The sequence below is a fragment of the Hylobates moloch genome, unplaced genomic scaffold (assembly GCF_009828535.3).
Source record: "Hylobates moloch isolate HMO894 unplaced genomic scaffold, HMol_V3 SCAFFOLD_4, whole genome shotgun sequence".
Taxonomy (NCBI): domain Eukaryota; kingdom Metazoa; phylum Chordata; class Mammalia; order Primates; family Hylobatidae; genus Hylobates; species Hylobates moloch.
Genome location: NW_026652279.1, coordinates 171,742,419 through 171,760,178, shown reverse-complemented (window position 1 = coordinate 171,760,178; position 17,760 = coordinate 171,742,419). Strand labels below are relative to the sequence as shown.

The 17,760-nt window shown below is 40.8% G+C and overlaps 1 protein-coding gene across 2 annotated transcripts in view; it reads left to right on the top strand.

Moving 5' to 3' along the window:
• The window catches only part of ANKRD10 (ankyrin repeat domain 10), a 36,620-nt gene extending 23,246 nt beyond the window's left edge, over nt 1-13,374 (top strand). The window contains exons 5-6 of one of the 2 annotated variants that reach the window (XM_032151332.2): nt 8,026-8,121; nt 11,713-13,374. In XM_032151332.2, the coding sequence (XP_032007223.1) occupies nt 8,026-8,121; nt 11,713-12,188 (572 nt within the window). In that variant the 3' untranslated portion in view covers nt 12,189-13,374. Of the gene's footprint in view, nt 1-8,025; nt 8,267-11,712 lie in introns of both variants that reach the window. The other variant, XM_032151333.2, reaches the window with a different exon arrangement.
• The last annotated feature ends 4,386 nt before the right edge of the window (nt 13,375-17,760 follow it).

The following is a 17,760-nucleotide window of genomic DNA, read 5'->3' as shown; positions in this document are numbered from 1 at the left end:
TAAATGTGATAGCTTGGCAGGCATATTTAGTGAACATAGTGGGAGAGGTGGGAGTGTAAAGTAATGAAGCAGATTATGAGCTCAGATTTGGTGAGGATAAGCACAAAGTTTTGCCCGTTGGTTTAAAAAAAAACTACAAGTTATAGCATAAGGAAAACTGAGTGACTATCAGTTAATCACTTAAAAATCTAGAGATTTTGGTTAACTTTAAATTTCATGAACCAGCATCATCATTTCTACCTTATTTAATGAGTGTGTCCAAGTGAAACATTTTTTCCCTATGAAGTTGATAAAATGTTAGTATTATGTACTTCACAACTACTTAAATCTTGTCACTATAAAAATTCCTGTGATAAGACTTTTTGTAGTAATGTATGAATTTAACAGTTTTATCAAATTCAAGATTTTTATGAGTTAAGCATTTCTGGAAAGATGCTAAAATCATAAGCATGACATGAAGATGTGCATAAAATTCAAAATGGTCTTTTTTAATGGTGATGTATTCAGCATTGTCATTTATTTGTACCATGTTTTAATATATTTTTTCTAATGTATTTTCAACGCCTTTTTAAGAGCACTTTTTAAAAAAATCCTTTGTCATTTCCTTTAATTAAAGCCTGGTTAATATTGTAGAGTGGCCTCATGCCCTCATGCAGGAATTGTACATGTCTGTCCCTGTATGTCACTGTATAGTCTAAATGTCCTTGAAAAATGATTTATGCTTCATTTTCTCTTACTGCTGATAAGTCTTAAATTCTGTTTAGTATTTTTAAAAAGAGATCACTTAACATGCTAATTGGACTCAGTGCACCTAGAAGAGTTTGTAAAACTAGTCTCAGAGTTTCTAAGGTCGGTTGAATTGGCCAATACCACGTTGCTTAATTACCCTGAAAAGCATTTCTGAGGATGCCTTGTTTCCTAATCCTCGTTAACTACATAAATTTGATTTAAAGAGTCACGCTGACTTTCGGGGATTTTATTTTCTTCCTTTAGGAGGAGGATTTGTTTTGGTTGACCAGTGATCAGAAGTTCACATTTTGCACATTAAACTAGCCATGCAGCCTTCCCAAACTATACATTCCTGGTCCTAAGCCCGAGGGTGCTAATTTAGACAAAAATATGGTTGAAGCTGGCACTTCTGCTTAAGTGTTGCAGGTAATACGTAGACCTAACAGGTTGAGCCACTGTTGCAGGTACACAGTACATGACTGATGTTTCTGTGATTATCACAGTAGAAATATTTCAGCCAAGATGTACATCAAAGCTGCTCATCCCTGGTTTTCCTAATTTGTATACTGACCATGACTTTACTAATTTCCTGCAACTTCTAATGGTTCCGTCTTTTACGTAGTTGACAGTCCTTAGATTTGCCACACTCGTCACAAGAGTGTGTTGTATATTTTTTGTGTGTTTGTGTGAGCATAGACTTTAGTTCACCTACACTCCCACCACTCTTTTCCCTATGGGAAAAGGTGATTTTTTCCCCCCTTTTACCATTACATACTGAATGTGATGATTTTGGGTATTGGGAGTCATTCTTGGTCATTAAAACAGGATTTTTTTCTCCCAGTTACCTGAATGTTTGTTCTACATGAAATTGTTCTTGGTTTCAATAGATACATAATTATCTCCATATTAACTGACCAGTTTTTTAGTTTTGAATTAAAGATATGTTGCTTTAGTTTTCATTGTAATTTCTGGCATCTTGTTTTGATTTTGTTTAAATGTGTGTTTTAAGTTTTGCCTAATCTGAGTTACTAGGTTTTTGGTTCTCATGTCAAAGTAAAAGAAATGATAAATTCTTTTTCCCTCATTTAACACGTATATAAAATACTTTGAGTAACTTCACATATAAAAATATTTAGGAGAGTTTAAGCTGGGTTTTTTGTTTTGTTTTGTTTGGCTTTAAAAACAAAAAAGTTACAGGTGCCAGGGATAATATCTTGGCTGCATAACTTGTATCTTACCAATAAAACTTAGTTCGTTCTGTTTTCCTAGAATTTAAGAGTTACAAATATTGATGCTTTTAGTGTGGAATTTATATTTACAAAAGTAATTACTTCCAGAAAGTTTTCTGGCTAAGTCAGCTCTTAAGGAGATCCCTGTAAAATTCACTCTTTTTAAAAAAAAAAAAAAAAAAAAGTCAAAACACTTTGGAATCCTGAGTCTGAATGTTAACCACTCTTCCCCACAAAAAGTAGTGTGTCTGCTCTTAGTAAACTACTTTCAAGTATTTTAAATTGGAGGAATTTTCTTTTGGAAACTTGATGTAAAAGATCTTAAGTGAAGAAGAAAGACTTGGCCTTTTGTACTGCTTGAATATTAACTGTCTTGGAAGGAAGTTACGCTACAAGAAGTCATACTTTCATAAAGTTATTTGCATCCGTATCAAATGCAGTTTAGTCAGAACATAGACATAATAGGTGTGGACATGAACTCTGGAGGGTGAAATAAAATCCACAGTTACTTAAGCAGTTTGTTTTGATGGAAAGTATCTTGGGATAATACTTTCCCCAGTGTGGAATTTTGTTCATTTTAGATGGTGCAAGGAAGTATCAGTCTTTAAATTTTTTTGTTGTTGTTTTCTGTCAGTCATTTGCTCTGATGGTACGACGCATGGGCTTCAGGACTCCAGCTGCACCACTGTGTATAAAACTCAGTTCAGGTTTGCTAGCATTCTTGGTTAATCTTCAGGAATAACCCAATGCAATTATTTTTGTATGTACTCCTTGGAAACTGTTGTCAAGTTTTTCAATGATCCTGGTTAGAAAAGAATGCCAGTCCCTTCCATGAGTGAAAACTTGATTTTGCTGATAATTGTTTTGGATGGAGCTGGAGAGTCGTGGGGAAGAAGCAGGGGAACACAGTGAGTTTAAAAACGGACCCAATAACTTCAATTTCACAATTGGGACATTTGCCCCAGAAGTAGGCTGTGGTGACAGCAGATCTCAAGCATTAAACTGACTTCACAGCTTGGTTTTAATCACATAGGCATATTATTTATCTTAGAATCTCATTCATACTGTGAAGGTATTGGATATAAAAACACCTTACAGAAAAAAGTATCTACATCATGATGATTTAAAGGTAAAATTACTGGTGGAAAGTTTTAACACTCTCCCAGAGTAGATTTAACCCGGATAAAGGATCTCGGCCTTTTGTCCTTAAAGACTTGGTAAAGGAGGGCAGATGTGACCAGCTGGTTTGTTAAATGATAGATGTTAATTGCCTGAAACTTGAGAGGAAATAAAATGCCTCCCAGGAGTAAATTTGTAATTTAGTTCCTCCTAGTTTAGTTGCATATTGTAGGCACTTTAACTCCTGAGACGTCCTTACTGTTTTCGAATTTGCAGTATTTGTTTATAAAAATTTGGCCAGGATGATAGAACACACCTACCTAATTGTGTTCAAATAAGGAGTGATTGTTTTTTCTTGATCCCTGAAGATGTGACGTCTTGAAATAGTCTGAATTACACTTCCAGTCCAGACAGTGTCTACGTTTTCCACTGTTAAAAGTCTCCATTTCAGCAAACCTCATGGGCCTGAGTTGTCCTCAGCACAGTTGCGGACACTCCAGTGGGAAACAAAACCAAGACTGGCACACTTGATCACAAGCTGCTTTTGTATTTTTTGAGCCAAACCCCCAGTCCCCCCTGGTCTTTCCAGAGCGCTCAGTGCCCTTCTCTGTCCTTTGTTGCTGCTGCTTCCTGCTTCCTGGAGTCATCCCAGCCCTCTGCACTGCTGGAATCTTGGCCCTGGCGGGTCCCACGAAAAGGTCACCTTGGCAATAGGAAAACAATTTGGTTTTAACAGGACCTTAAAAAGTTGAGTAAAATGTGCTCTACAGCAGAACAAAGAATAGTTCCAGGTAATGGCTGGTGGGAAACCAGGAAGGCAGAGCTCTTTCCTTGCTGCCTTAATGAGAGGCCATGGAGGCTTCCCCAGTGGATGCAACAGCAGGATGCACTCAGTTCAGTGGAAAGGCCACAGGCGGGAGGGGTCCTGGGCCATTTGGCCACCTCTCAAGGGTTATGGGTCAACACCTGGGACCCTTCCACCCAGCACCTGGAAGCACAGTAAAAAGTAGATTACTAATCTAGGTCAGCATCTCAAGCTTCGCCTAAGTTCATTGGGTGAAACTACTTGGCAGTTTTTGACTTGTAAATTGTCTCCTGGTTTAGTCTTGGGGAATGTAACCAGTATGGCTTGGGCCTTGGGAGTCATGTCCTGTTGGCTGATGGGAGCAGTTTATGTCCCACAATATGACTGTTTATAGAGTGCTTTTTGTTTTGTTTTTATGTAAAGATTAAAGTTGTGATCAGGCATTTTTCCTAAGCCTTACATGTATCTGCAGGCATGCCTGGCAATTACAGTCCTGTTTTCCTGTGTGTCAGTATGAGTGGTGCACCGGAGTGTCTTCACTCCACCTGGTCAGCACTCCCATAAGCCTCTGTAGTGGCATGACCTTGGTGTCCAATTGCATTACTTCTGTAATGCACCAGACCTTCCTGGACTTGAAACTAAGACTTTTTTCATGGTTTCAAGCTGCTTGATCCTGAATAGCTCATATAGTTACAGAGTTACTGGAAACTGGCTTTAGGGGTTTTGTGCAACCCCCAAATTTCAGATGAAAATACAAATGCAGACCATTTAGTTGCTCTGGGCATCAGCCCCAAGTGGAGCATCTCTACGTGTCCCCTAAGGTCAGGAATGTGGGTTTCTCAGACAGAGGCATCCTCTACTGGCTCTAGTTCTCACTTAGAAGGGCAGGCAGTGACCACACCTGGGCGTGGCTATATCTGAGCAGGGAGGCTGGAGGTTTTCAGCTAGTCCTAGGTAGGTTTCCATCCTGAACGTTGTCTCAGGTGTACTAGAAGCCTGTCTTCCCAACAGACACCTGCTTTTACAGTCAGCAGGTAAAGACCCTTTGTAAAAAGTGGTCATACTAACATTTTCAGAAGCATTCAATCATTGTGTAACTGGAAGAGTCAATAGGAAGATAGGAAAGGATTGTGCTTACTTTCCCAAACTGAGTAAACTGATGAGCTTGGAAGACATGTTTTTCTGAAATGTCTGTACAGGCCACCCTTCTCAAATGCAAGGCGTAATTAAATGATTCCTTCAGCAGTGGCAACAGGTGCTTGGGAGAAAATGCCACAGATGCAGGGTCTTACAGGTCCAAATCCAATGTTCTTAAAATTTTGAGAGGCCAGTTTTAATTTCATGGCTTACAACATAATTAAAAGAAAGAAAGAACTGCAGGCTTAATATCTCTACCAGCCAATTGAGAACTTATATATAGCTACTAGGAATGAAGAAGGCAGCACTCATGTGAAACAGCATTACCCAAGGCTCTGTGACAGCTGGTTGTGGGAACTACACCGTATAGAGAGGCCGTATCTATGGAGATGGAATGAAATTCTAAGGTGTCTGTTGGAATGATTCCCACAATAGAATCTTGATTGGTAAAATATGGAAGGCTTTCATTCTTACCCTGCTTTATTAGAGAAACCATCTGCATTAACAAAAGATGCATCTACTCAATGGAGCTGTTTCTGAGGGGTCCCTGGTCACTGTGAGCCTTCTAGTTACAGGATTAATTGTTGCTGGGAGATTAGTATGTTGCCCGCTTCATCTTCCCTGGGCTGCCCTTGACGCGGCTCTTCCGGCCCCCTAGTGGCGCTTCTGCCTTCGGGGTGCATGTCCCTGCACCTCGCATGGCCAGGCCTGCCTGGATGGTTGTGATTCCTCAGGTTGTATTACAGGCTACGCCAGCTACTGATCATTTGTTTTTGTTTACCTTGTGTTTTTGTTTACCTTGTGTTTTTGTTTCTCCTGGCTAGTGGGTGGGATTCATCTGTTGATGTGAGTACTAGTCCAGGTACTGGGCCTAGTGAAGGAGAAGACAGACACCCCAGCTTTCTTGAAGCTCTTCTCTGTTGCGGTTTTCTAATCTGCTTTTCAGAGGTGTGAAATTGCAGGTAACCCCTAGTTGCCACTGTATCCGGGGAACATTGGCATCTGAACGCCAATTGAGTGTGTAGGTATTTTAAGCTGTCTGCATTGTATTGCCATCAAAGTCCACCCTTTTGTACAAACCGTGTTCGTGGTTGGCTTTGCAGGATTGCAGCCTGTGGGAGGAGCAAATGCTGACCTGCTGTTGGCTGCAGGTTCTCTGTGTCTGCATGCCATGAAAGCTCCTGGAGGTTGAGATGACTTTGGCACACTTGGGGGATCTGTTCTTCCACCACCCCCCTCTCCCATTCTTTTTTCTTTTTTTTTCTTTTTTTTTAGACGGAGTTTCGCTCTGTCACCAGGCTGGAGTGCAGTGGCGCAATCTCAGTTCACTGCAACCTCTGCCTGCTGGGTTCTAATGATTCTCCTGCCTCAGCCTCCTGAGTAGCTGGGACTACAGGCACTTGCCACCACTCCTGGCTGATGTTTGTATTTTTAGTAGTAGTCAGCATGTTGGCCAGGACGGTCTCGATCTCTTGACCTCGTGAGCCACCCGCCTCGGCCTCCCAAAGTGCTGGGATTACAGGCATGAGCCACCACACCTAGCCCTTTTTTTTTTTTTTTTTTTTTTTTTTCAAAAGATGCCCTGCTTACACACTGATCTCTTAAAAGTATGTACCTGAGTCACAGTGAAAGTGGAGCCTGGCCTGTGGAAGATTTTTTAAAGCTTTGAATAAGACTAAAATCCACCGTTTAATGCCTCTGATCTTAAAGTACCTGTATTTGAAGAATGCTTTTGGCCTCCTACCTATTCAGACTTCTGACTAACCCCCATCCCCCCAACTACACAAATCACACTGTTCTGTTTCTCTCCCACATACTAATTTCAGAAGTCAGGTTTCTCATTCTGTACGTTAGCATCTTTGTAGAATAATCCAGACCTCATATCGACCGTATAATCAAAAATGACTCGTGTGCCTCTAAAACTAGAGCTAATTCAAGCTGCAAAGTTCCTTTCTCCCTATTTTTAAATGTTTACATGAAAGAGGTATTTAGCACTGAAAGTTGCTTTTTGTGGTGTGTATTCTTTGGCCCAGAAATAATTCTAAGTATCTGAGTTAACCAGAAATACACACACAAATGCATTTATGATTATGTTAATTGTGGTATTCATGATAGGAAGGAAAAGAGAAGCAGCCCAGACAGCTGCAGGGAATTTGGTTAGGTGAATCATAATACAGTCATAGGGCAGAGGAAAGATTATTTTGAAATTAACTGATACAACATTTATGCCATGGTAAATGAATAAAGCAAGATGTAACAGTGATTTGTTAGAATCCTTTTTGGTAAAAACACATTCTTAAACACGAGAAGCCGTTCAGACACGTGGAGCTGCTTGTAAGAAGTGAGTCTTGCTAGGATTCGGAGGCAGAGGTGCTTGTGTAGCGTGTGTATATGACATGGGGCATTCGCATCTCCACAGTACAGAGAATGGTAATCTTGGAAGTGAAGTGCCCGTGTAGCTTTAGCTTCACATTTCTAACGCTCTCTGTATTTTGGTGTAATTATTTTACTGTATTTTGGTGCTCAGATCAAATGCCACTCTGGGACAGTGCTGACAGACTAGTCTTGAGGCTCTCAGCCTTTACATTATTTTTTTGTTAATGGAAATAGTGTATTTTTTTTTAAAAAATCAGGATTGTTTTAATTGTATGTTAATTTAAGAATTCGTGTTTTTTTTAAAATCTGAATTTGAAAATGGAGTTTAGAATTGTTTCCAGGTTATATAACCACTTTATGTCCTCTAAATGTCCAGAAAATTAGAATTTTTGCCATCAAGTAAATCTATAATAGGTATCTGAAATTCCATGACCTTAAAATCTGCACGTCAAGAAATTGTTTTGATTGTAGAAAAGTTTTTCAGTTGTGTGCTAAGCTCATTAGTGACCTGCCGATTTTTTTTATGTGATTGTTGAAAGTGTTCAGTGCTCACACAAAATAATGTAAACTGTGTGTCTGAACACTTGTTACAGACAAAGGAATCTGAAATAGTCTTTGTTTTCTGTGCAGCTCAAAGCTTGGATTCTGCCATGCCACTCATGAATGGCGACACAGAAGACGATGCTGACAAAATGCACGTTGATAGGGAGTTTGCTGTTGTAACAGGTGGGAGTGGACAGTTTCCTGTTAGCTGCAACAACAATCCAATGGTCGAAGACACCAAACAGCAGGAGAGTGGTTCTGTTGGACCAAAAGAAATAGAAATATATACTGTGTCAGCAATGCAGACCCCCTGTCGTTGCAGGAATCAGTATGCATATTATTTCTAACATAAGTTTTTCTCAGATGTTTTGCACTTTGTTGTCCAGTGTCTTTTTAAAAATGTTATACTATAATTTGCATATCTTGGGCAAGTTTGTAGATACAAGGATAAGTGTTTTGGGTATATTCTATGGACATGAAAAATGTAAGTGCAATCTTTATTCTGATTTGAAGCTGTTGCTTAATGTGCCTTGCTTATTTTTAATGAGGTTTGCATTTTTAATTTTCTGACATATGGCCTTTGGGTGAATATACCGAACATGCTACGGTTAATATTTTCAAACCAATATACCGCAAAGAGGACGACTAGCAGTACACACTGAGAACTAGTAAATGTGGTTCTGACTCAGCCCGGTCACTCCAGCATGGAATCTTTTACCCAGGACTTGGTTGCTCTGGTTTCTGTGGTCTTCATTCTGAGTCTGTTAAAATGGTAAACACTGTGTTTCACAACACACATTTTATACATTAATGTTTTTAGTATATTAAAACAGTATTCCCGTTTCCAATTTTTAAAAAGCAGAAGCAGCTCAGTTCTTATAGCATTTAGAATATCTAAAATGATTTGTCCATTTAGCTATTGCTTTTTTATTCAGGTGACTACAAAAACATTTTTAGCCATTCTCTTAACATGTATTAATATTAGAAGTAGATTTTTTTAAGTTTATTATGTCTTTATGCAAATTCTTCACTAGGGATTAAAAAAAAAAGAGTATGTATATTGTTTCCCAAACCCACATAAAAAAAATCATTTGTGTTCACTAAAGTTAAAAGAAAATCTGTTCATCTTTCTGGAAGCTACAGAATTGCTGGGGTCACCTTCTTCCCAGTAGAGAAATTCAGATCAGTTAGTATATTTAAAATAATAGGTTTTCTGTAGTCAGGGGCTATTTGACCTTAGCTCAAGATCCATAACAAAACTCAAATCCTGCGTTTTTTAAAAATGACCTTGCTACCTGCTTTTGAATAGGCAGAAGTGGCCACCCTTTATTCTTCAGACATTAGTTATTTGTTAAACTTTATCCAAACTGGAACATACTTTTGAAAAACCCAGCCCATCCCGTATACCAGATGCCAAGTCCGTACACCCTGTGTTTCCCGTCATTTGATTTATGACACTCTGAGTAAACAATGCTTTAAATCACTAGAGATTACTCGAGGCTTTCCTTGTGGGACATGGCGCTCCACGTCCACTGGAAGCTTGAGGGAGCTGCCTCCACAGTCCTTTGAGAATCAGACCAAAAGTCAGGCTGCTCTCCTTTAAACACTTGAGTAACTTCGAATTTTTGTTCTGCCAAAATCATTTCCAAGAATTCTACATTTTTGAACAACTGTGTACACCATCTTTGCATTTTAAATGCCCCTAGTTGGAGACTCGGGAGGGTCAAGTGTCCCCACCCCTGCAAAGGGCTCGGATAGGAGGGTGCTTGCTTCTAAATCTCGATCTCTATGGGGCTGGCTGGAAGAGAAGTAGGATCTTGTCTGAAACCTCATCCCCAGCATTGTGTTTGGATGTTCGTGGGATCCGAGGGCTGGCCGGGCAAACAGAAGGCAAGTGCGCGTCTTGGCTGGCAGCTGGGAGCAGAGGAAGGGAGAGCGTTGGAGGCCGTGATGTGCGTGCTCTGCCTCAGTAGGTCTGAGGCGCCCGCTGTTGTTATGCTCAGTTTTATTAGATTCTCTGTAACAACATGAGCTTACCAACCAGCCTTGATTTTGAGAGTAAATAATTGAACAGATTTACTTTAACTGGGCACTGAAGTAAAATTCTACCTACTTTATTCTCTTAGTAAAAACTATACACACAATAAACAACTGTCAAGGTTGCCATCATATTTGAGTTTTGTCACCTAGGAAAACATTGTTTATACTTTGTTTTTGAAAAAATTCTTATGAATTTCCCGTGGGAATAACTTGTTTTATTTCGGTTTTTATTTCCTATTTAGTCCTTGAAACACTTGTTTTCTAGTCTAGGATTTTAGCCAAATAGAAAAGCTATCATTTAATTTGGGGGAAAAAAATCTGTTGTCCTATGAAGAATTTATAGCAATTATTAAACTATGTTGCTTAAATATAAAAAAAATGGATGATTAACGGAATATTTAGATAATGTTTCCATTCACTGAACAAGCCGTGATCCTTGATTGGCAGGAAGACTTGCAGGACATATCAGAAACCTCTGTCAGAGGTTTACAGGAGGTGAGATGGAGGAGAAGCCCTCTATGGGAAGAGTCACACGGTGTGTGACATGTTAGGGTAATCGGATGTATTTAAGCTGCGTCCTTATTCTAAAAGTTATTAGAACTGAGCTCTTCTAGATTTAATAACATGCTTTGCTTTGGTAGTGAAGAACATTGAGATAAAATCTAGTATTACCAAGTTAGAGATAATTTTAGATCATCCCTTATACTGTTATGTGAATTCCTGTGAACATGAATATTACTAATTCTCAAGTTCCAGTATACAGAGGAATAACTTGTCGTTGCCTGTCCTGGTGTGCCCAGATGTTCCATGATGGACTTTTTATCCCATAAGACGTCTCCCTCCTAATAGATGTCTGTATATGCAGATTAAACTACCAACATTTTTTCCAGCAAAGGTGGTTTTTGAAAGTAACCTAATGAAACCCTGGCTGCCATGGTCATTTTAATTGCTGGACTGAGAAGAAGCGACTCTGCATTATGCTGGTGGCCCAGGCCTGCATGCCTGAGGACTGTTGGCTGTTACAGTTCCTTGCTGTGGTCGCCGGTCTCTCTGTATTTTGCCAGTGCTCTCATGTGGCATTTGGCAGAAGTACTACGTAGATTTCTGTGCTACTGAAAAAAATAAAAACAAAGTGGTTCCTTTTAATAGCCCTGATTTGAGACTCAGGAGAGGGTCAAGAGTCCCTACCTGATTTATGAGGAGAGAAGGTTTTTTAAAAACCTCATGTGATGCTGTTGTACATAGTTCAAAGAGCTTCCTTAATTCACTTCATTTACCTTTTTTTCCATTTTCGCTTGAGAGCTAGAGAAGTTTGTGTTCTGTTGGAACCCTCTGTAGAACACTTTACACTCAGTTCTGATGGACCTTTTCAGGGGCGATTTTTTAAAAAACCGCTCTCGAAAGTAGTCTTAAAATGAGAGCACTTTATTGATGGCTTTTCAGGACTGTGTTGGTATTTTTCATGCAGTGTGTTTGTCAGCTTACACTTTTCAGTTAAGCTACCTGATGCTACTGACACACATATGATTTTCCTATCTTACCAGGCAAATACTACTGTTAACATTTTAATAGTAAGTCTACTTATGCACATTGATTTTACTTTGGAAAAAGAACTGGTTTAAAAGGAAAAAAAAAACTAAAATTCTTTAAAATTGTAACGGCAATGAAGCATTTTATAGTTTCTCCTCCCTCATTGGTTCTGAATTTTGGTGACAGGTGTATTTCTTAATGCAGATATGAAAAACAGTAGCTCCGTATCGAATACATTGACAAATGGATGTGTCATCAATGGACATTTGGACTTCCCCTCCACGACCCCGCTCAGTGGGATGGAAAGCAGGAATGGCCAGTGCTTGACAGGATCTAACGGAATTAGCAGTGGATTAGCCCCAGGACAGCCGTTTCCGAGTAGCCAGGGTTCTCTCTGCATTAGTGGGACTGAGGAGCCAGAGAAGACCCTGAGAGCTAACCCTGAGTTGTGCGGTTCTCTGCACCTGAACGGGAGTCCAAGTAGCTGCATAGCCAGTAGGCCTTCCTGGGTGGAAGACATTGGGGATAACCTGTACTATGGACACTACCACGGGTTTGGGGACACTGCTGAAAGCATCCCAGAACTGAACAGTGTGGTCGAGCATTCCAAGTCCGTGAAGGTGCAGGAGCGGTATGACAGTGCCGTGCTGGGCACCATGCACCTGCACCACGGCTCCTAGAGACACTGGCCTGGCTCTCGGAAACGCAGGAGTCCTTCCTGGCAGCCAGCTCAGAATACCCATGTAGCAGCAACTTGAACGAATGTCACAACCTGTACTGTTTTTTTAATACTTCAACTTTCTGAAAAAGTAAACTTCGACAAGTTCCTAGCGACTGCTTGTTTGTGCATGAGTAGGGCATACTAAGTGCATAGATGTTTCTACAGTGAGGTGTCCTTTTTATAAGGTGCACTTTTGGAGTTTTTCTGATGCCAATCTCAACATTGTCTTTTTAATACTGTCACCAGATATTGCCATTTTTCTTTTTGTTAAAAGACTATATGATCAAGATAAATTGGGGTGGTAAATGAGGTGCCTGGTAATTTATCTCTTTGCACATGGGCGTCATTTTAAAAAGCTTGCTTCCACTGTTTTCTGTAGAATTTGACAGAACACAGCTTTTCCCTATGCAAGGTACAGCCTTACAAAGATTTCTGCAGTGATTTGTGTGAAGAAGAGAACGTTTGTCTTTTTCAGTGAAGCTTTGCAGATCACCACGTGGTTGAAGGTTTTAGCTGTAGACACGGTGGTCCCTCCTTAATGATGAAGATCACTGCCTTGGGCTTCATGGAAAACAGGCCCAGCCTGGGGCTGCGTTCTGATTTATTGTTTTTATTCCACATTTCCTACTTGGTCTCTGGAAATTTTACCACATGTAACAGATTCCTTTATACGTAGTGGAAGTTACTATTTGTAGGAACTGTCAGGTCAAAATATTTAACTGACTTTTGACATGTATTTTCTTTTTCCTTGTTTTTGTTTTTTGGGGTTTTCTGCTTTAAGATATATATACCACTATGTATATCCAGTTAACTGAGAGAATTTTGACTCTCTTAATAAAGCTGCATTAAGTTTTTGATTTTGTAGAAATTAGCTTTTGTCTAGGCAACTAGTGGTTATACTGTGCAAATATTGTAATGAATTTTTACTTTCTTGATTTTTGTAATAAAAATTGGTGCAGATAAAATGTCAAATGAACAAACCAGTGTTCTAAGAGTGTTACTAACATTTTGTTTTAAAACTGTCCTTCACAAATTGAATAAAAAACTCACACTCAGTTTGTCCCTGGGGTTTCTCTCTGGGCTTGGGGGCCAGCGGGGTGTGGATATCTGTGGAAGGAATGGGAAGGGAGGAGAAGTTTACTATTGTTTCATTTTGCTTATAAGATTTTACTTGACTCTTCTGACACTCTTCATACGGTGTTTTTTCCATTTTTGAGTTTCTACTTTAGTTTTATGGGCACTGTTGGTACTGAACCTCTGTGGAGGAAGGATGAATTGCATGTCAGTTCAGTATTGTGCTTGGGTGCTTATTTTCATAAAAGACAGCAACTATAATGTTCTAAACTTCTTTGGTTTTAGCAAATGTTAATGTAAGCCTTTTAGGAATATGAATTACAGTTATAAATAGCATCAAAATAGCCATTCTGGCATGCCTACGTATGTTATTTAAAACATTCACTACATCATGCATATTCTTGCAAAAACTTAAAAGACCACAATGAGGGAGCATTACGCTTTGGAAGTTTTGCAAAAATTACAGTGAGAACAGGAAGAGAATGCATAGTGCTGTCCAGGCCACCGCCCCCCATCTTATGGCAGACACTAGTAATCAAGCTTAGAACTGAGATTTGGCCTCAGACTGATCCAGGAAGCCACCCACACTACTGAGTTTTTAAGAGATGAAACTTGATGCCTTCCCGTTTGGACTGTTTTCTAAGGTATTCCAGATGTTCTATAGTGAGTTAATTATTTGCTGAAAAACGTTAAGTGAATCCTGAAAACACAGTAAACATACTTTTGATTGGTCTTGAATTTTTGGACAGAAGATGACTGCTTAGGAACAAAAATGTTGCATGGAACCTAGAGTAGGGCAACATCCACGCTTGAGTGGATGATTGAAGTAGTTTGTCATATTCTAGTTTAGAGTCATTTACACCAGTATATTCAGTTCTTATTTAGCGATACATAAGGAAATTGTGATGGTGGAATTGATATCATGCCTGGAATTTGCTTCAAACTATAAAAGTATGAGTGGAGCCCATGCTCCCTGGTGAGTGGAGACAAGGATCAAACACAACTGGTGCGAGCTGATGTTAAATCTGGGTGGTGGGTATGTGAAGGTGCATTAGTCTGTCTATTTTGTATTTATTTGAGAAGTTTTTTTGGGTTTTTTTCTTTAGGACTTGAAGAAAAAATGCTCTATTAAAAAATATGGTGGTCATTTTAACATTGAGAATAAGCTTAGGTTTTTCTGTGTCCACCAGAATTGACGTTTATACTGACTGCAAGAATAGCTCACTGAGTCTTAGCCTTTTTGGCCTGAAGATACTTTCCCATGCATGCATTCTTTTGTACTAGTAGAAACAATTGGAAAATGAAATAAAGCCCATTTACAGTGACACCCAAACCATGCATACCTAGGAAAATAACAAAGGATGTTCAAGACCTCTACACTGAAAACTATAAAACATTACTCAGAGATAGAATACCCAAATAAATTTTTGGTTGAAGTATGTGGAGAAAATCTGGCCTTACACAAATAGGTAATTGGAAAAAGGGATATTTGAACCGTATTTGCAGTTAATTGTGAGTACTTCATACCACGCCCAAACTCTGTAGTGGTCACGGGGCAGGAGAATAGGAAGTTAGGGTAACCAAGGGCTAAGGCATAAGCAAAAGAACAGCAGGTACAGCCAGTTCTAGGCAAGATTAGGCAGCACTCAGGCCACAGCCTCCTACCTGTGATAACCAGAGAGTCCCCACTTCAGCCTCTGATTGGTTGCAGGCTAATCTTTCATAGAGTGCAGCCAATTGGAGGCCTCTAAAGGTCACCTAGGGGTGTTACCAAATTCTTTTAGCTTAGTAAAAACCTTAAAGGGGGGACTCTGGAGCCTGGCTCAAGTTGGCTCCCACTCTGGAGTGTACTTTTGCTACGATAAATCTGCGCTTTTTTTTGCTTCTTTCGTTGTTTACTTCTTTTGTTGCTTTGTGTGTTTTGTTCCACTCTTTATTCAGCTGCACCAGGAACCCGGACAACTCGCGGTCGAGACCTTCCATCCAGTAACAGTAGTTTCTTAAAGGCTAGTTGCAATGTGGAATCAGGATCCACATCAGTGAGCTGCTTGTATTCAGTTACTGTAGAGTCCATCTTTCACTTAGAATGGACCTTTAACCCATGCATAATTTTGTAACTTTATGCATTACTTACTTGGGAAATATTTTTTAACTGAGTTCTGCAAGTCTTTCAAATGTTGAAACTTTTCATTAATATTAAAACATTGATAACCAGCCAGGCACGGTGGCTCACACCTGTAATCCCAGCACTTTGGGAGGCTGAGGTGGGCGGATCATGAGGTCAGGAGATAGAGACCATCCTGGCTAACAAGGTGAAACCCCATCTCTACTAAAAATACAAAACAAAACAAAAAAAATAGCTGGGTGTGGTGGCACGCACCTGTAATCCCAGCTACTTGGGGGCTGAGGCAGGAGAATCGCTTGAACCTGGGAGGCAGAGGTTGCAGTGAGCCGAGATCACACCACTGCACTCCAACCTAGGCGACAGAGCAAAACTCCGTCTCAAAAAAATAAAACATTGATCACCAATAATCTCATGAAAGTCAAAAGTTGGAAGTTGTCAAGCTCATGGTACTGGATACAAGTTTTACAACATCCTGATTTTTGCTGAAAAACTCAGATTTTATCATTGGACACAAATACTGTCAGTTTTCCTTGAAGTAGAAAGCTCACTTGATTAATTTTTTGTTTTTTTAAATTGAGACGGGGTCTCACTCTGTCGCACAAGCTGGAGTGCAGTGATGCGATTTCGGCTCCTTGCAGCCTTGACCTCCTGGGCTCAAGGGATCCTCCTGACTCAGCCTTGAAGGTAGCTGGGACTACAGTCGTGCACCACCATGCCCGGCAATTTTTTTTTTTTTTTTGAGATGGGGTCTCACTATTTTACCCAGGCTGTCTCAAACTCCCGACCTCAAGCAATCCGCCCACCTTGGCCTCCTAAAGTGCGGGGATTACAGGCTTCAGCCACTGCATTACAACCTGGTTATTTTTTTTTAAATCACATAGCTTGTCAATCATTATTTCAAATGAAAATGACGTTTCTGAAAAAGTGACTGGATACACTTATCGCACAATCAGCCAGAGACGTGCTTTTCCTGGAGACAGCCGTACACAACAAGTCCTTTACACACACTTCCCTTTACATCACACAGAACGTGTGCCATCCAAATTTACTCGTTTTTACAGCATTGCGGGCGTTCTTAAGTGAAATTGGCTTTTTTCTTTTTTTTTTTGACTGCACAGCAGTGAAGAATATAAAGGTGATCAGGCCGGGCCGGGTTTTGCTAAGGTGCTAGTAGCTTTACCCACCGTTTCTTTTGAACCCTCAGTGCAGAAGTCAACACTGAAAAAGGCAAATCACATCTTGGTAATGAGACCGTTTTGATTTTGGGGACCCCCTGAAATGGGGTCCTGGGGACCCTGGGGTTCTGCAGGCCACAGTGAGAACTGCTGGAATGTTTCGAATGATGAGATCTAAGCAACTAGTGATAAATACTGGAAAATGTAGACTGGGTATTCATTGAATTACCCTTTTTGACTTTTCCATAGGTTGGGTTTTTGGGGTTTTGTTAAGGAAGAGAAAACGGGAGAATAATTTGGAGACAGAACATGGGAAACATTGAAGAGTTTCCCGGAAGGGGGGAGCCATCGGGAGGGCGGGAACCGGGGGTGGGGCGCGGGCGCGGGTGGAGGGGGACGAACCATCAGGAGGGCGGGAACAGGGAGAGAGGCGCAGGTGCGGGTGGAGGGGGCTGAGCCGGGCGGTTCCGGCGCGGCTCTGCTTGGGGAACCGCAGCCAGGGTTGGGGGGAGGCCGTGGGTGGGATGGGCCGGGGCGGGTGAGGGGTTCCGGGGCGGTGGGAGGGTAGTGGGGGCTGCGGCAGGGCAGGGCTGGAGCTGGGGGCTGGAGGTGGACACCACCCCAAGAGTCTGCACTGAGCAACGGTAAAAGTGACCCCGGACACAGCTGCAGCCAGGGAGACCCTGAGTGTGCGAGTGTGTGTGTGAGGATGTGTATCAGTGTGTGCAAATGCATGTGAGTGAGCGAGCATGAGGATGTGTGTCCATGTATGGATGTGAGTGTGCAAATGTGTGCAAGGACTGTGGGACCATGTGAGAGTGTGTCAGTGTGGGAATGTGGGGGGAATGTGGAGGGAAGTGTGTAGTTGGGAATGTGAGTGTGCAAATGTGTGTATGAGACTGTGAAGGGAAGCGTGAGTGTTGTGAGTGGGAATCTGGTGTGTGTGAATGTATGAATGTTTATGTGTGAATGTACGTGATGTGTGTGGATGTGTATGTGTGCGCACGTGTGAATGTTGATTTGTGTGACTTGTGTGTGCAGATGTGTATAAATGTGTGATGCATGTGGATGTGTGTAAATGTGTGTGGCTGCTGTGCATGTGTGCATGCTGTATGTGTGTGACGTTTGTGAATGTGTGCGTGCAGGTGTGAATGTTT